The 20,056-nt window shown below is 45.4% G+C and overlaps 1 protein-coding gene across 1 annotated transcript in view; it reads left to right on the plus strand.

Moving 5' to 3' along the window:
* Positions 1-20,056, plus strand: part of NUP205 (nucleoporin 205) — a 1,281,456-nt gene that overhangs the window by 1,093,122 nt on the left and 168,278 nt on the right. Inside the window, exon 34 of the mRNA XM_030216143.1 lies at positions 9,391-9,519. Coding sequence (XP_030072003.1) covers positions 9,391-9,519 — 129 coding nt within the window. The remainder of the gene's footprint in view (positions 1-9,390; positions 9,520-20,056) is intronic.

Raw genomic sequence — 20,056 nt, forward strand, 5'->3', positions numbered from 1 at the left:
AGAGTGGAAACAGGCACAAAGAAAATACAAATATAAAATCAGACACACCAAAAGATCGCATTAAAAAACTATAATAGGACCAAACTACAAGGACACGCACAAACTCTTTACACTTATAAACAATCTCCTAAACACCACACGGGTCACCTCATACAGCACCGACTCTCCATCGGCAACCAACCTAGCAAACTATTTCAATGACAAAATCACAAAGCTCTGACGCATGATACCAAGTAACACCATTGAGTACACAAGCATCCTTGAATGCTTAGACCCAAATCCTGGGGAATACCCAGCAGATCAATCATGGACCAATTTTGACCTGATTTCAGTAAATGAACTTACACACTGGCTCAGCAAATATGCCAAATCTCAATGCAAACTTGACATTTGCCCTACCAGCCTAATAAGATCCGCACCCAAACAATTCAAACAAGACCTCACGGACCAAGTAAACTATAGACTCATAAATGGACTCTTCCCCACGGAAAATGGAAACATCCTACTCACTCCGCTGCCTAAAGATGCCAAGAAAAGCACAATGGACTTAACCAACTACCGACCAGTCGCTTCTATCCCACTCACAACAAAATTGATGGAAGGCATAGTGACGAAACAACTCACGGAATACCTGACCAAACACTCAATTCTACATGAGTCTCAATCAGTATTTTGATCAAATCATAGTACTGAAACTGTACTAGTGTCGGCAATGAACTCATTCAAAAAAACAATCGCTACCGGCAAAAACATACTCATACTACAATTCGACATGTCTAGTGCCTTCGACATGGTGGATCATGGAATATTGTTACACCTACTAGAATACTTCGGAATCGGAGGCCCAGTTCTCAAATGGTTCGAAGGATTCCTCACCACCAGATCCTACCAAATAATAACGAATACGGACAGATCGCCACCTTGGATACCGGAATGCGGAGTTCCTCAAGGATCCCCCCTCTCACCAACTATCTTCAACCTAATGATGATACCATTAGCCAAACTCTTAGCCAATCAAAAGCTTAACCCCTTCATATATGCCGATGACGTTACGATCCATATCCCGTTAAAAAGCGACTTAAACAAAATAACCAACGAGATCAACCAGAGCTTCCAGTTCATGCACTCTTGGGCGGACTCATTCAAGTTAAAACTCAACGCAGAAAAAACTCAGTGTCTAGTTCTCACCTCCCAATACAAACCAAACTACCACCCCACAATAACCACACCCTATTGCACACTTCTTTTCTCAGAAAATCTGAAAATCCTGGGAGTCACCATTGATCGAAACCTCACGCTTGATACCCATGCGAAGAATACAACAACAAAAAAATGTTCCAATCGATGTGGAAACTCAAAAGAATAAAACCTTTTTTCCCGAGAAACATCTTCCGCACCCTAGTACAGTCATTGGTGATAAGCCACTTGGACTACTGTAATGCTCTGTATGCAGGCTGTAAAGAACAGACCATCAAAAAACTCCAAACAGCCCAGAACACCGCAGCCAGACTCATTTTTGGAACACCTAAATACGAAAGCGCGAAACCCCTAAGAGAGAAACTGCACTGGCTCCCACTCAAGGAATGAAATGAGTTCAAGATCTGCACGACTGTACACAAAATCATTCACGCAGATGCCCCACTCTATATGTTAAACCTAGTGGACTTACCGCCCAGGAATGCCGTAAGATCAGCCTGCAAATTCCTCAATTTGAACTTCCCCAGGAATGAAATACAAACAGGCCTATGCTACCACCTTTGAGTACAAAAGCACACAGTCTTGGAACACATTACCCATGGCCCTGAAAACCTTGACCAATCTAACCAGCTTTCGCAAAGCTCTGAAAACACATCTCTTCAACAGAGCCTACAAAAGTCATCCTCAATGAAACAAATCATTCCTCAAATACACCAGAGAACACCTCTCTCACGACCTTACCTAACACCTTTCCATCTTAATCCTCTTTCACTTCAGCTTATTATCAACTATTTTTGTAAAACATGTAATGACGTTCTCATATCTATACTCTGTAAGCCACATTGAGCCTGCAAAAAGGTGGGAAAATGTGGGGTACAAATACATTAAATAAATAAATAAAATTCTTTGCTTTGGTTCCAGAGGTGATCCGGAAAATTATAGACCAGTTAGCATGACCTCTGTGCCAGGCAAAATGGTAGAGACTATTGTAAAGAACAAAATTACAGAGCATATTCAAAAGCACGGATTAGTGAGACAAAGCCTGCATGGATTTAGTGAAGGGAAATCTTGCCTCACCAATGTACTACATTTCTTTGAAGGGGTAAACAAACGGATAAAGGTGAGCCGGTTGATATTGTGTATCTGGATTTTCAAAAGGTGTTTGACAAAGTGCCTCATGAAAGACTCCAGAGGAAATTGGAGAGTCATGGGCTTAGGAGGTAGTGTTCTATTGTGGATTAAAAACTGATGGAAAACAGAGAGTAGGGTTAAATGTCAGTATTCTCAATGGAGAATAGTGGAATTCCCCAGGGGTCTGTACTGGGACAGCGGCTTTGTAACATATTTATAAATGATCTAAAGATAGGAGTAACTAGTGAGATAATTAAATTTGCTGACAACGCATTTATTCAATGTTGTTAAATTGCAAGAGGATTGTGAAAAATTACAAGAGAACCTTACGAGACTGGGAGATTGGGCATCCAAATGGCAGATGACGTTTAATGTGAGCAAGTGGAAAGTGATGCATGTGGGAAAGAGGAACCTAAACTACAGCTACGTAATGCAAGGTTCCACATTAGGAATCGTCAGCCAGGAAAGGGATCTAGGTGTCATTGTTGATGATCATTTAAACTCTCTGCCCAGTGTGCGGCCGCCACTTAGAAAGCAAATAGATATTATTAGGAATGGAATGGAAAACAAAAATGAGGATGTTATAATGCCTTTGTATCACTCCATGGTGCGACCACACCTCGAATACTGTGTGCAGTTCTGGTTACCACATCTCAGAAATATAGTAGAATTAGAAAAGGTACAGAGGAGGGAGACAAAAATGATAAAGGGGATGGGACGACTTCCCTATGAGGAAAGGCTAAAGCAGCTAGGACTCTTCAGCTTGGAGAAAAGATGGCTGAGGGGAGATATGATAGTGGTCTATAAAATAATGAGTGGAGTGGAACGGGTGCATGCGAATCATTTGTTTACTCTTTCCAAAAAAGGACTAGGGGGCATGCAATGAAGCTACAAAGTAGTAAATTTAAAATGAATCTGAGAAAATATTTCTTCACTCAACGCATAATTAAACTCTGGAATTCGTAGCCAGAGAATGTGGTAAAAGCAGTTAGCTTAGCAGGATCAAAAAAATTTGGATAGCTTTTTAAAAGAAAAGCCCATAAGCTATTATTAAAATGGACTTGGGGAAAATCCACTGCTTATTTCTAAGATAAGCAACATAAAATGTATTGTACTATTTTAGGATCTTGCCAGGCACTTGTTATCTGGAGCCTTGATGGACCTTTGGTCTGTCCCAGTATGGCAACACTTATGTACTTAAGTACACACTACAACTTGACCCTCATGTAACTTTGGTCTGATCGAATATATGTCAGTTCTTATTTATTAGGGTTTTTGTGGATGCAGAGCATAGCATGTTTACACTTTTCTTCTCCCTACATCAGGTGCAAATCATAACTAGGACATTTTTTCCATGGAAGTTATCATACCTAAAAAACAAAAATAAATATGATGTTAGGTCATCTCAGTAATAGCAAAAGTATTTTCTCCACTACTAGGCACGTTGTAAAATAACACAAATCCTGAAAAAATCTTAATTCAACATGCATGTAGCAAATCTACAATAAAACAGTAGCACTGATTCCTGTGATTTAAACAAAAACCCTTAATTACAGACAGCACTACAAATCACACAGAACAAGTGGGACTGCTGCAGAGTTCTACAGAGAAGCTACTTGTAAACAGAATAACACACCTCCTTTACACACAAATTACAGACAAACCCATACCAAACTCAGAACAAGAGATCACAACTTAGAAATAGAAATATAAGTACAAAAATTGAACTGGAAACCCCAGAAGTCAAACTAGGCATGTACCACAACATAGGAGAAATAAAAACAGAAATATATTTCCTCTTATACTAAATACAAAGAAATTCATGATTCACATTTCCCAAAGCTAACATATTCCACCAAATAAATTCAAAAGAAAAGGAGAAAGCAGCGTTGGACTTGATTGGGAGGGGGGGTCAAGGGAAGGAGAAAGCAGCATTGGACTTGATTGGGGGGGGGTCAAGGGAAGGAGAAAGCAGCATTGGACTTGATTGGGGGGGGTCAAGGGAAGGAGAAAGCAGTGTTGGACATGCTTGAAGGGGGTTCAAAAGAAGGAGAGAGCAGCGTTGGACTTTCTTGGGGGGGGAGGTCAAGGGAAGGAGAGAGCAGCATTGAACTTGCTGGGGTGCTGGGGGGGGGGGGTTGAGGGAAGTAGAGAGCATAGTTGGACTTGCTGGGGGGAGGGTCAAGGGAAGGAGAAAGCAGCGTTGGACTTGATTGGGGGGGTCAAAGGAAGGAGAGAGCAGCATTGGACTTGCTTGGGGGGTCAAGGGAAGGAGAGAGCAGCGTTGGACTTGCTTGGGGGAGTCAAGGGAAGGAAAGAGCAGTGTTGGATTTGCTTGGGGGAGTTTGAGGGAAGGGGACACCAGCATTGGACTTCCTGGTGGGGCTGAGGCAAGGAGAGCGAAGTGTTGGATTTGCTGGTGGGGGGGGGGGGCAAGGGAAGGAGAGAGCAGCGTTGGACTTGCTTGGGGGAGTCAAGGGAAGGAAAGAGCAGTGTTGGATTTGCTTGGGGGAGTTTGAGGGAAGGGGACACCAGCGTTGGACTTCCTGGTGGGGCCGAGGCAAGGAGAGCGAAGTGTTGGATTTGCTGGGGGGGGGGGGGGGTCAAGGGAAGGAGAGAGCAGCATTGGATTTGACTGGGGGGGGGGTCGAGGGAAGGGACACCAGCATTGGATTTGCTTAGGGACGGTCAAGGGAAGGAGAAAGCAGTGTTGGACTTGCTTAGAGGGTGTCAAGTGAAGGAGAGAGCAGCGTTGGACATGCTGGGGTGCGTTGAGGGAAGGAGGGAACAGTGTTGGACTTGCCTAGGGGGTGGGGCTGAGGGAAGGAGTGAGCAGCATTGGACTTGCTGGGGAAAGGGCCAAGCAAAGGAGAGAGCAGCGTTGGATTTGATTTGGGAGTCAAGGGAAGGAGAAAGCAGCATTGGACTTGCTTGGGAGAGGGTCAAGGTAAGGACAGAGCAGCGTTGGACATGTTGGGGTGCTGGAGGGAGTAGAGGGAAGGAGAGAACAGTGTTGGACTTGCCTGGGGGGTGGGGCCGAGGGAAGGAGAGAGCAACTTTGGACTTAATTGTGGGGATCAAGGAAAGGAGAAAGTAGCGTTGGACTTGACGGGGGGGTCAAGTAAAGGAGAAGGTAGCATTGGACTTGATTGGGGGGGTCAAGGGAAGGAGAGAGCAGCATTGGATTTGCTTTGGTGGGGTCGAGGGAAGGGGATAGAGCGTTGGATTAGCTTGGGGGGGGGTTGAGGGAAGGAGAGAGCAGCATTGTACTTGCATGGGGGGTCAAGTGAAGGAAATAGCAGCATTAGATTTGCTTGGGAGGGGACAGCAGCATTGGACTTGCTGGGGGAGGTCGTGATAAGGATAGCGCAGTGTTGGATTTGCTGGGGAGTGATCAAGAAAAGGTGAGTTGAGCATTGGACTTGCTTGGAGGGGGTCAAGGGAAGGAGAGAACAGTGTTGGAGTTGCCGGGGGATGGGGCAAGGAATGGAGAGAGCAGCGTTGGACTTGCTGTGGGGAGTAAAAGGAAGGAGAGAGCAGCGTTGGATTTGCTCAGGGAAGGTCGAGGGAAGGGGACACTAGCACTAGATAGGCTGGGAGGGGGGTTGAGGGAAGGAGACAGCAAGGTTGGACTTGCTGGGGGGAGGGCCAAGGGAAGGAGAAAGCAGCACTGGACTTGCTTGGGGGGGGTATCAAAGGAAGGATAAAGCAGCACTGGACTTGATTGGGAGGGGAAGAGTTGAGACATGGGGACACCAGTAGTGAATTTGTGGTGGAGGGTCAAGGGAAAGAGAGAGCAGCGCTGGACTTCCTGGGGGTGGGGGTTAAGGGAAGGAGAGAGTATCTTTGGACTTGTTTGGGGGGGGGGGTTGAGGCAAGGAGAGAGCAACCCTTGATTTGTTGGGGGGGGGGGGGGTTCAGGGAAGGAAAAAACAGCATTGGACTTGTTGGGGGAGGGTCGAGGGAAGGAGTGAGCAGCGTTGCACTTGCTGGGGTGGGGGGAGGTCAGAGAAGGAAGAGTGTTGCTGGACCCACAGGGGGGCTGAGGGAAGATGAGCAAGCACTGCTGGACCCACAGGGGGGCTGAAGGAAGATGGAGTGCTGCTCGACCCACAGAGCTGCTGAGGAAAGACGAGGGAGTGCTGCTGGACCCACAGGTTTGCTGAGGAAAGACGAGGGAGTGCTGCTGGACCCACAGGGTTGCTGAGAAAAGACGAGCGAGTGCTGCTGGACCCACACGGGTGCTAAGGGAAGATGAGGGAGTGCTGCTGGACCCACGGGTGCTAAGGGAAGATGAGGGAGTGCTGCTGGACCTACAGGGGTGCTAAGGGAAGACGAGGGAGTGCTGCAGGACCCACAAGGGGGCTGAGGGAAGACAAGGAAGTGCTGCAGGACCCACAGGGGGGCTGAGGGAAGACATGGAAGTGTTGCTGAACCCACAGGGGGGCTGAAGGAAGATGAGGGAATGTTGCTGGACTCACAGGGGGGCGAGAGAAGATGAGGGAGTGTTGTTGGACTCACAGGGGGGCTGAAGGAAGACCGAGGGAGTGTTGCTGACAGGTGGGCTGAGGAAAGAAGAAGGAGCATTGCTAGACTTGAAGGGGGACTTAGAGGAGAGAGAGAGGTCATGGACTCATCGAGGGCAGTGGAGAGGTGCTGAACCTGCAGGGGGAGGGAGAGGAGAGATGCCAGATTATGGGTGTGGGATCCGAGGAGAGAGGAAGAAGATGGCGGACCATTGGGGGAGGGTACTGGACCATGGGGGAAAGAAAAGAAAAGATGCTGGACCATAAGGGAAAGAAAAGGAGAGATATTGGACCACAAGTGATACAGCTACACCAGCCCTGATGCCATGCTCTTCCCATATGGTGTAGGCTGTAAACCACACAACCTGGGAAGGCACAGAGAATTGGAATTTATGGAGCTGTGTCTCCTGGCATCAGGCTGGGATTTCTGAACCGCTGCCCTTCTCAACATTGAAGCTGCATTTTTTTTTTGGGGGGGGGGGGGTCGCGGACTGCTGGACCATAGAGGTTGAGGGGAAGGGAGAGGGGACAGGGAGTTACTGGGCTACAAGGGTGTAAGAAGGGAGAGGGAGAATGAACCATGGTGGAAGAGACCATGGAGGTTCTCAAGGAGATGAGTAAGAGAAGGATGGGGAGTGGGTGAAAGATAAGGGAATAGGAGGTCAGGAAAGGAGTGAGACAGGAGAGATAGGGGGATGAAAGGAGGCGGCGATGGAAAGTTAATAAGTACCGGTAAGTGAAACATAAGTGGAGGACTGAAGAGTAAGAAGGTGAAATTTGAGGGGGGAGACAAAAAAAAAAAACAAGAGAGGAAATATAACAGACATACATAGTGAAGGAACAGAAGAACATAGGAGGAAAGTAGAGAAAGGATATATGGACCACACCCACTGGAACAAGAGCAGAAGACAGATGGGAAAACAGAAAAGAAGAAACTGGGACCAAACCTGCTTGGAAAAATAAAGTACCCAGACAACAATCAAGTCCAGCGCAGCTTTCTCCTTCCCTTGACCCTCCAATCAAGTCCAGCGCAGCTTTCTCTTTCCCTTGACCCTCCAATCAAGTCCAACACTGCTTTCTGCTTCCCTTGATCCATCCCCCAAGCAAATCCAATGCTGGTGTCCCCTTCCCTCAACCTTCCCCTCAGCAAGTCCAACACTGTTCTCTCCTTCCCTCAAACACCCCCCCCAGGCAGGTTCTATGCTACTCTCTCCTTGGCTTGATCCCCCAAACAAGTCCAACACTGCTTTGTCCTTCCGTTGACTCCCCCCAGCAAATCCAACGCTGGGTGGCTTGAGGGGGGGCAGGGGAGAGAGGAGAATCGCTGGGTGGCTGGAGGGGGGTAGGGGAGAGAGGAGAATCGCTGGGTGGGTTGAGGGGGGCAGGGGAGAGAGGAGAACCGCTGGGTGGTGCAGGCAAACGAAGGCAATGGTGGGATGTAGACGTCAGAATTCTATAAGTAGACCCCACCTTTAGGTGCCTTAATGCTGCTCAGTGAGATTCTATTTTATAATGTCATATGAGTGCCCAGATTCATTATAGAAAACTATTGTAACCTGGTATCAGCACACCTGTGGTTGCCTAAATGTATCGGGGCACAAGTGACTGACAATATTTTGTAAATTACATGTTTAAGTGGCAGCCCCCTGCCCCTTCTGTCCATGCTCCCCCTGTGAACACTTTGGGGTCAATATTCAGCTGGTGGCCATGAGCATTTTGCTGACCATCGCCAGAGTTATTCCCAGATATTCAATGCTGGGCCATATCTGGGCTTCAGCATTGAATATCCGGTTTATGCAAGCCAGCTAACGCGTAGCCAGTTAAATAGATATTCAGAGTTTAAGCAGCTGTTGGTTAGGACTGTGATTTATGCAATCCCATTTATGCGATTACTCTGGCCGGTTAAGAGCTGAATATTGGCACTTAACCAGCCAACTGCTGATTGTGCCACCAGAGTGCTCCCAAAATAGCTGGTTTCCACTTAAGTGCTAACCGCTAATTTTCAGCGGCAATAATCAGTAAAGTACCGCTGGAAATTAGCGGCTAGCCCCGAACAAGCAATTTAAGCTATCAGTGGCCGGTTAAATTTGTTTGAATATCGACCAGCCCTTTGCATTTACGTCACTATGCTGCTTATGTGCCCTTACAGAATAGCATTCAGTAGACCTGCTGCAACCTATGCAGATAAGTGTACATTTAACTGTGAAAGTGGTAGTGTTCTGTATATTTACACAATCATTTGGGGTATAAATGTGTATGCTTTATATTTATTGGCAGAATAAATGTGGAGAGCTTGTGCTGCTAATATATGCTACTCTAACTACTCTGTGTGTTAACAGAGTATCTTGAGCTACTGTTCTGGTGCCTTTCACCAGCACTAGAAAAGAAATTTAGATGAAATGCTAAATCTGTAAATTTTGTGATAATCATGACAAACATACAAACCTAAGTAGAAATACTAGTGACCTTCATATTTTACCATTTTACATGATTTAAGTGGCCTTTGACTCATCGGTGCCTTTGTCTCCTGTCACAGCGTCAGTGCTTAGGATTACTGAGTAGGTTTGGTGGGTCTGATTGCCAGCATCTCTTCAGACTTCAAGAAGAAGGCACTCGGGAAGACAGAGCAAGCAGGAAGGATGAGTTTGAGTTGGCCATTCAGCAGGTGAGGATGCACAAAGAGCAGAGGAGCTCAGATATAGAGGTGGTAGTAATATTTCAAAGTACATATTTACAAAACCATTCTTCATGTTTCTTCTCATTCTGGGCTTGCCCTCTCAAATTATATTTCTGCTATTCCTTCAACCTTGGCTACTCCTCCAGGGACATTTCTCATTTCTATGGACATTAGATTGCTGTGCAGCTCTGATTTCAATCTCCACTATATTGGAGCAATACTGCTGCATTCTACCTCTTGACCTTGAACATTTCTTCAGAGTAATTTTTATGGCTACAGACAGCATATTGTGTAGCAGCTACATCTTATCGGAATGTTCACTTTCCTGTTGTACCTTTTACTCTTTAGCCTTAAATATTGTTTCAGGGCAATTTTTCACTGCTATATACATTGTATTATTTTTGGCTTGCTCTCTAATGTTCTATAGCCCATATATCTGTAAGTGAATTTGGAGAAGTGGACTTACAGATTCTACAGTTTTTAAACTCTTGATTACTTCATATCTGACACCTTATTAATTGGATCCTATTCATTGTTTTCACTTAAGCAAGTTAAGTACATAATTTTTTTACACAGTAAGTATTCGACACTTGTGGGCTGTTGATTGAAGAACTGTGATAGTGAAAGACCAATGAGTCTATGATTGTCCATTGTATACAGACGAACACATCTTCTAAAATTTCAGTTTGACTTTGAAAGTGTTAAATTGCGATAGCCTTGATTTTGGAATGGGAACAATTTTTGTCTGACCTTATTAACTGGGCCATTTTTACAAGAGTCTAACTTCTGCATAGTACAACTTAATGCCTCTTGATGATATCAACAGGTACTAGTGTCCTATGTCAGTTTAATATTGTGCTCTGACTTTAACAACATGTGATAGTATTGTATATTAGCTTATCCCATATCTGTTTTTTTGTCTTGATATTGGCTTACAGGTCTAGACGTTATAGTAGCCTCTGATATGAACTGCTGTCAATTACCATAACTGTGCCACCTTTTTGAATGCAACTGCAAGCTTTGCTGAACTATATTGTGACTCTTGCAGTCTGGCTCACACACAACTGGACTTCTTGTAACTGTAGCTGCTCCAAGACCCTCCTTGTTATATTCTTTCTGAGAGCACAACTATTATTTCTGGTTGATCTCTTTTCTCTCACCACCTATGGCCATGGCACTTAAGCCTTCCTATGCTGCCGCTGCTGCTTCTAGATTCTCTGATAGCCAAAAACAGTCGGACTCCGCTCCTTTGGATTCTTCACTACCTTTCATGAGAAGTATTTGAACTGGGAGGTTTTGTTTTTGGTTGCATTCACTTCAGCCCGCAGAATGAGTGAGCTCCAGGCCCTAGTAGCTGATCCACCTTACACGAGATTTCATCATAATATAGTCGTTCTCCACATATGTCCTAAATTCCTTCCTAAGGTGGGGTTGGAGTTGTATCTTAACCAGTCAGTAGTTATTTCAATATTCTTCCCAAAACCTCATGCCCATCCCCATAGACACCCGGTATAAGAGGCTTGGGGAGGCTATGCCTCCCCAGCCACAGCAGGATGGATCAGCTGTTTCTATGGAAATGCTAAATAGTATTAGTAGTAGTTCTCCTGCGAGTCCTGCTGCTCTGGGGGTTTAAATATCAGCTGCAGTGAAAGCTGTCTCTAGCCTTGTGTATAACCAGTTGTAATTTGATTATCTTACTGCTGGGAGAGCAGAGCAGGGGGGTTGGCTGGAGGTGTCCTGGGTTGCCAGGGAGATATTTAACTAGGATCATGAATTCCTGCACATGAGCAGTTCACACCAAGGAGACTTGCACTGACCCCTGAAATTTTAAAAGTGCTAAAAATAAGTTTTAAAAGTATTTGCATTAAATCTAATTGTAGAATTTAGGTGCTAGGAAGTGGGATTGGTATGCTATGTACTCAAATTTGCTCAAGCCATATGCAAATTAGTCCGTTTTTGGGAGGTTCTCATTTGCATATTTATGGGTAAAAATTGTTGGAAATGTTTACAGCCTTAATGTTAGGGCATGACTCTGATCAAAAATGTGAACTTTGATCCAAAAACGAAGGGTTTAGCTAGTGTTTTTGACTAAAAATTCCCATGAGAGTGTCTGTATGTTAATCTGCATTCAAATAGAGCTCTCTGATTGAATGAGCAGCTCCTGTTAGAAAATCTGCCCGGGAACAGAGAGGAGAGGAGAGGATCAATGGGTGGGTGGGTGTGGATGGCTGGAGGGGGAGCAGGGGAGAGGAGAGAATCAATGGGTGGGTATGGATGGCTAGGGGGGGCAGGGGAGCGAGGACAAGAAATGAAGAAGAAAGGCAGAAAGTAAAGAAATAAATGGAAATGAAGCCGTGGAAATGGAGTTAAGAGGACAGATAGCAGCAGAATCGGATACTGGGCCAGCATGATCAGAAAAACAAAGTCACCAGACAACAAAGGTAGAAAAGATCATTTTATTTTCATTATAGTGTTTGGAATATGTCCACTTTGAGAATCAGGTGCTCAACATTAAATGTTTATATTTATTTACTTATGTATGGCATTTTATCCCACATTAAACATGAATTAGGATGTTTTGTGGCTCTACATGAGAATTGTGATATTATGATCCTTGTTTCATATTGTTGACAGTCTGCATTTTCCGTATGGGTGGTATATTGGTGTATTAGGTTCTACCCAGTGTAATATTTATGGTACAGTAAGGTTCTGAGTGTGTTTTTGCACAAAGTTGTGTATAGTGTTTTGTAGTTGAGCGATTGTGGTTAGTATATGCTTTGAGCAACCACTTTATTCTTTGACATATGATACATATCTAATATCTAAATTTAATAAAAGGTATTAATTGTGTCTTATTTTTATTTATTTATTTTTTCTGTGTGTTATCAGACAATTATGGATTTAAGCTCCACCCCTGGCCCCACCCCTAACCCCGCCCCCTTTAGCCTCCCCAAACAGTTGGGCCACCGACCGCCTATGCCCATCCCAGTTAAACTGCACTGCACATTTCGGACCTAAAGAGATCCTTGGCCTTCTATGTGGAGCAGACTAAAGCCCATAGAGAGTCCACCCCAGCTTTTTGTTTCTTTTGACCCCATCAGGATGGCACCTGCACACTATCCAATTGGCTAGCAGATTGCTACGCTGAATCTAGAGGATCACGTCATGGCTCATAATGTCAGAGCCACAGCTGTGTTAGTAGCCCACCTAAGATCAGCCTTCATAGAGGAGATTTGCAAAACTTCATCGTGGTCTTATGTGCACACATTCACAGCTCATTGTCTTGTGCAAGCTGGTTTGTTCACTCGGTCCTTCAGAATCTATTCAGGAGGGAAGGGTTAGAATGGGTGGCTGGTGAACGTGAGGTTGCAACGATACCTCACAAACAGGGAAGATAGGGTTTCTGGATAGTGAGGTTGCACAACAGACCGTGGTAGGCCAGGTGCCCTTAAATACAACTAAAGATCAGACAAAAGAGGGCAAATCAATAGTATCAAGTACTAAAAATCATGCAAATAGGAACAACAAACATACTCCGAAATGTCTATATGCAAATGCTAGGAGTCTAAGAAATAAGATGGGAGAGTTGGAATATATTGCACTAAATGAAAAATTGGATATAATAGGCATTACTGAGACCTGGTGGAAGGAGGATAACCAGTGGGACATTGTCATACCGGAGTACAAAGTATATCGTAGTGATAGGGTGGACCGGACTGGTGGAGGGGGTAGCATTGTATATTAACGAGAGCCTTGACTCAGATAGATTACAAATTCAGCAGGACACAAATCACACCTTTGAATCATTGTGGGTTGAAATTCCATGTATAAAAGGGAAAAGGACAGTGATAGGAGTGTACTACCATCCGCTTCGCCAGGATGAGCAGGTAGACGCAGAAGTGATAAAAGAAATCAGAGACGCAAACAAAATGGGCAATGTGATAATAATGGGTGACTTCAATTATCCAAATATAGACTGGGTAAATGTAACATCAGGACACGCTAGAGAGGTACAATTCCTTGATGAAATCAAGGACAGCTTTATGGAGCAGCTGGTGCAGGAGCCGACGAGAGAAGGAAAAATTCTAGACTTGGTACTTAGTGGAGCGCATGATCTGGTGAGGGACGTTATGGTACTGGGGCCACTTGATAACAGTGACCATAATATGATCAGTTTTGATATCAACCTTGAAGTAACTATACACAGGAAGTCAAATTTGTTAGCGTTTAACTTTAAAAAAAGGAGACTATGATAAAATGAGAAGAACGGTTACAAAAAACTTAGGGGGGCAACTGAGAGGGTAAAAACTGTACAACAGGCATGGACACTGTTCAAAAATACCATCCTGGAGGCCCAGGCCAAACATATTCTGTGAATTAGAAAAGAAAGACGGAAGTCCAAAAGACATCCGGCGTGGTTGAAAAGTGAGGTGAAGGAAGCTATTAGGGCTAAAAGAAACGCCTTCAGAAAATGGAAGAAGGAACCGTCTGAAAATAACAAGAAGCAGCATAAGGAGTGTCAAAACAAATGCAAGGCGCAGATAAAGAAGGCCAAGAGGGATTACGAAAGAAAGATAGTATTAGAGGCAAAAAAAATCATAGCAAAATTTTTTTTCAGTATATTAAAAGCAGAAAGCCAGCAAAAGAATCGGTTGAGCCGCTGGATGACCGAGGGGTAAAAGGGGCGATCAAGGAAGATAAAGACGTAGTGGAGAGATTGAATGAATTCTTTGCTTCGGTCTTCACCGAGGAAGATTTGGGTGGGATACCGGTGTCGGAAATGGTATTTCAAGCGGACGAGTCAGAGAAACTTACTGACTTCACGGTAAACCTGGAGAACGTAATGGGGCAGTTCAGCAAACTGAAGAGTAGCAAATCTCCTGGACCGGATGGTATTCATCCTAGAGTACTGATAGAACTGAAAAATAAGCTTGTGGAGCTACTGTTAGTGATATGCAATTTATCCTTAAAATCAAGCGTGGTACCGGAAGATTGGAGGGTGGCCAATGTATTGATTTTTAAAAAAGGTTCCAGGGGAGATCCGGGAAATTATAGACCGGTGAGTCTGACGTCGGTGCCAGGGAAAATGGTAGAGGCTATTATCAAAAACCAAATTACAGAGCACATCCAAGGACATGGATTACTGAGACCAAGTTAGCATGGCTTTTGTGTGGGGAAATCTTGCCTGACCAATTTACTTCAATTTTTTGAAGGAGTAAACAAACATGTGGACAAAGGGGAGCCGGTTGATATTGTGTATCTGGATTTTCAAAAGGCGTTTGACAAGGTACCTCATGAAAGGCTACAGAGGAAATTGGAGGGTCATGGGATAGGAGGAAAAGTCCTATCGTGGATTAAAAACTGGTTGAAGGATAGGAAACAGAGAGTGGGGTTAAATGGGCAGTATTCACAATGAAGAAGGGTAGTTAGTGGGGTTCCTCGGGGCTCTGTGCTAGGACCGCTGCTTTTTAATATATTTATAAATGATTTAGAGATGGGAGTAACTAGCGAGGTAATTAAATTTGCTGATGACTCAAAGTTATTCAAAGTCGTTAACTCGTGTCAGGTTTGTGAAAAATTACAGAAGGACCTTACGAGACTGGGAGACTGGGCGGCTAAATGGCAGATGACGTTTAATGTGAGCAAGTGCAAGGTGATGCATGTGGGAAAAAAGAATCCGAATTATAGCTACGTCGTGCAAGGTTCCACGTTAGGAGTTACGGACCAAGAAAAGGATCTGGGTGTCGTCGTTCCTGCTGCGGCTAGGAAAGCGAATAGAATGTTGGGTATTATTAAGAAAGTTATGGAAAACAGGTGTGAGGATGTTATAATGCCGTTGTATCGCTCCATGTTGCGACCGCACCTTGAGTATTGTGTTCAATTCTGGTCGCCGCATCTCAAGAAAGATATAGTAGAATTGGAAAAGATGCAGCGAAGGGCAACTAAAATGATAGCGGGGATGGGACGACTTCCCTATGAAGAAAGACTAAGGAGGCTAGGGCTTTTCAGCTTGGAAAAGAGACGGCTGAGGGGAGACATGATAGAGGTATATAAAATAATGAGTGGAGTGGAACAGGTAGATATGAAGCATCTGTTCAGGCTTTCCAAAAATACTAGGACTAGGGGGCATGCGATGAAACTACAGTGTAGTAAATTAAAAACAAATCTGAGAAACTTTTTCTTCACCCAACGCATAATTAAACTCTGGAATTCGTTGCCGAAGAGCGTGGTGAAGGCGTTTAGCTTGGCAGAGTTTAAAAAGGGGTTATATGGTTTCCTAAAGGACAAGTCCATAAACCACTACTAAATGGACTTTGGAAAAATCCACAATTCCAGGAATAACATGTATAGAACGTTTGGAAAGCTTGCCAGGTGCCCTTGGCCTGGATTGGCCGCTGTCGTGGACAGGATGCTGGGCTCGATGGACCCTTGGTCTTTTCCCAGTGTGGCATTACTTATGTACTTGGTTACATGCCTGCCTGGTGTGAAGGTGGGAGGACCTCATGCATCACCCAGATAAGATTCTAGACAGTGCTGAGGAGCAGCCAGCTGTCTTGGTACTTGTGAGTACTAACAACATAGGCAAATGTGGGAAGGAGGTTCTAGAATCCAAATTTAGACTCTTAGGTAGAAAGCTAAAATCCAGAACCTTCAGGGTAGCATTTTCAGAAGTGCTCCCCATTCCACTTGCAGGACACGAGGCAGGCAGATGAGACGATGGTGCAGGGATGATGGATTTAGATTTGTTAGGAACTGAGCATCATTTTGGGGAAGGGGGAGCGTATTCCAAAAGGATGGACTCCACCTTAACTGGGATGGAACCAGGCTGCTGCCACTAACATTAAAAAGAAGATAGAGCAGCTTTTAAATTGGAATGGAGGAGAAAGCCGACAGTTGCTCAGGAGTTTGTTGTCCTTGAAGGATAGTATTATAACAGAACATTTTGGGAATCCCAATAGAGAGGTTTCTCAAAGGTGAAAGAAAGCCAAGCGTGTTCTAAGGGTAGAACAGAGCAAACATTGCAAATTATTCCTGTCAACTTCTAAACAGCTTGTAGATGCAGGGCAAAAACACACTTTGAAAAATAAGATAGGACAGTTAGAGTATATAGCATTAAGTGAAGAGATAGATATTTTAGGTATCTCAGAGACCTGTTGGAACAGGGGCGTAGCCAGACACCCAATTTTGGACAGGCCAAAGTGGGTGGGTAAAAAAAATCCCCGCCCAGCATCTCTCCCTCACCTTCTGGCAATTGGGGGTCTCTTGACTGCACTTCCCCAAGCCCCCAGTTCTTTTTAAATCCATCTCTTCTTCATTGGCATCAACAGCAACTCTCACTCACTGCTCACGCTGGCCCTGAACCTTCCCTCTGACACATCTTCCTGATCCCACAAATAGGAAGTTGCATCAGAGTGAAGGCTCGAGGGTGGTGCGAGCTGTTATGAGTACCTGCTCAATGCCAGCAAAGAAGAGGTGGATTTAAAAGGTAGCGGGGGCTTGGGGGAGTGCAGTTAAGAGACTCCTCGATCGCCATGGGGAGGGAAGGGAGAGATGCTGGCCGTCTTCAGCTGGGCGGGCTTGGGGGGGGGATCCTCACCAGCCACATCACTACTGGGTGGGCCTGTGTTAACTGTGGTGGAAGGATGACAATCAATGGGACACTGTGTTACCAAGGTACAAATCATATTGCAATGATAGGGTGGATCAAGGTGGGGGGGGGGGGGGGGTTGCACTGTATGTTAAAGAGGGAATTGAGTCAAACAAGATAAAAATTCTACATGAAACAGACAGCAATGTGGAATCCTTATGGAGAGGAATTCCATGTGTGATGGGAAAAAATACATGCATAGGGCTATACTATTATCCAGGCCAGAACAATTAGACAAATGAAGATATGTTAAACTAGCAAATTTCAAGTTTGTTTATAGCTTACTACCCCATCGGTAGTGCCATCTAGGCAGTGGCGTAGCTAGGTGGGACGCAGGGGGAGCGGTCGTTCCCCTAAACGGATTTTTTTTAAAAACGGCGCCTATACAGTCTTGAATCGGTGGGGCCGATAGCCACATTTTAAAAAAAAATTGCACTTTCTCCCTGTCCTCTCCCTTAGTTCCCACCCCACCGTTCCATGACACGCCTCCCTCCTGTTCAGCCCAATGCCACTTTCAGTTCTCCCTCTCCTCCCTCCCCCAACTGTCATGCCTATTTTGAGCATGCCCTGCAACCTGCCTGATTGACGCTGGACTGGGCTCAGATTCCTTGCCCTGCTAGCGTCACGATCAGTGGTGTGCTGGAGCCGGCTCGTACCGGCTCACAAGAGCCGCTTGTTAACTTTGCTCGGCTCTTGCGAGCCGGTTGTTGAAACCCGCGAGCCGGCTCTCCTCCCTCCCTCTTCCCTCACATCACCGACCTGACGAATTATTCGGGGCAGGCAGTCTTGCCTGCCCGCTGCAAGAGCTTCCGAAGGCGGCCTCACAAGACTTCGCCCTTGTAAGTCTCGGCGGCCATTTTGAAGCGCGAACCGGCAGCGCCAGCGGGGGAGAGTCAGCACTTGCAGCGGGCAGGCAAGACTGCCTGCCCCGAAGAATTAAAGGAGTCAGATCGGTGACAGGAGGGAGGGAGGAGAATTCTATTAACAACTCGGGAGGGGATGGCAGGGGAGAGAACTAGGGAGTCGCTGGGCATGGGTGGATCATGGATGGGAGAGAAGGGTCATTACTGGGTATGGGTGGATGGAGGACAGGGCAGAGGAGGGTCACTGCTGGATTGGGTGGACGGAGGGCAGGGGAAAGGAGGGTCACTGGGTATGGGTGCATGCAGGGCAGGGGAGAGAAGGGTCGCTGGGTATATAGGTGCATGCAGGGCAGGGGAGAGGAGGGTCACCGGACATGGGTGGATGGAGGGCAGGGGAGGGTCGCTGGGTGCATGCAGGGCAGGGGGCAGAGAAGGGTCGCTGGACATGGGTGGATGGAGGGCAGGGAAGAGGAGGGTCGTTGGACATGGGTGGATGGAGGGCAGGGGAGAGGAGGGGAGAGAGAAGAAATGGTGGACATGGATGGAGGGGAGGGAAGAGTGAGGAAGGAGATGAGGGAAAAGGAAGAGAGGAGAAAAACTGCATATGGATGAAGAAAATAGGCAGAAGTTGAGGACCAGAAATGAAGAAGAAAGGAAAGAAATAAACGGAAAGGAAGCCCTGGAAACGGAGTTAAGAGGACAGATAGTAGCAGAATCGGATACTGGGCCAGCATGATCAGAAAAACAGTCACCAGACAACAAAGGTAGAAAAAAAAATCATTTTATTTTCATTATAGTGTTTGGAATATGTTCACTTTGAGAATCGGGTGCTCAACATTAAAAGTTTATATTTATTTACTTATTTATGGCAATTTATCCCACATTAAACATGAATTAGATTGAACCTGGGATCATTTAATTTTTTTTTCCTGGAGAGAGTAATGCATTGCTGCGCCCCCCCCCTCCCCCCCCCCCCCCCCCCCCCCCGGGCTATAGCCAGCTCTGCAATTTTGGGGCGGCGCAGAGGTGGACGGGGGGGGGGGGGGCGCAAGGGTGGATGGGGGGGCGCAGAGGTGGACCGGGGAGAGAGCCTGTTAAAAATTTACCAGCACACCACTGGTCACGACTCACGAGTCCCTCCCTTTTGCACGCACAGGAAGTGTCTGAGAAGAGCTGGACGTGGATGGTAGAGGGAAGGATGTGAGTCTGACTGACGCCGGCATGCTATCACTGCAGGGGCGGGGCTGGTAAATGAAGAAGCAGGTTTGATGACGGTCCAGGTTGGGGGGCCAGAAACCAGCACTGGACTCGGAGGGAGAAAGAGAGGGGGGAAACAAAGCGGTGCTGGACTTGGATGGGTGGGGAAACAAAACGGTTCTGGACTGGGGAGGAGAAGAGAAGGGAGAAACAAAAGTGGTGCTTGACTCCGGGGGGAGGGGGGGGAGAGAAAAAGGAAACAATAGTAAACGCTATTGAAAACAATATCAAAAAGATTATTAGCAATAAGGGGTTGCCTGTGTGTGGTCGTCCATATGTAAAATGTCTTGAGCTGTTCTAGTTGGATGGGTGCCTTAATAGGTGGAGGACAAAATGTATTTTTTTATTTTTGGGATTTTTTTTTACAGCTTTTCAATTTATTTGAAAGCTTCCCATATCTAGATTTAAATACCATGAAAACAGCTTTTAGTGATGTTCAATTTTTATTTCATGATATTGAAATCTATTATTATTATTGCATTTGTACCCCACATTATCCCACCTTTTTGCAGGCTCAATGTGGCTTACAGAGTGTTGTTATGATGCAGTCATTACATAATCTTAGATAAAGTCGATAATAAGTTAAGGTAGGTAAATTTAGAAGTTAGAGCTAGGTAGGTATTGTGAGAGGTATTTTGGATGCACCTGGGTAGTTTAGGAATAGTTAGTTAGTGAGGATGTCCTTAATAGGCTTAGTTGAAGAGGTGTGTCTTCAGAGATTTGCGAAAGCTGGTTAGGTTGTCCATTTTTTTCAGGG

Source organism: Microcaecilia unicolor, chromosome 10, assembly GCF_901765095.1.
Source record: "Microcaecilia unicolor chromosome 10, aMicUni1.1, whole genome shotgun sequence".
Taxonomy (NCBI): Eukaryota; Metazoa; Chordata; class Amphibia; order Gymnophiona; family Siphonopidae; genus Microcaecilia; species Microcaecilia unicolor.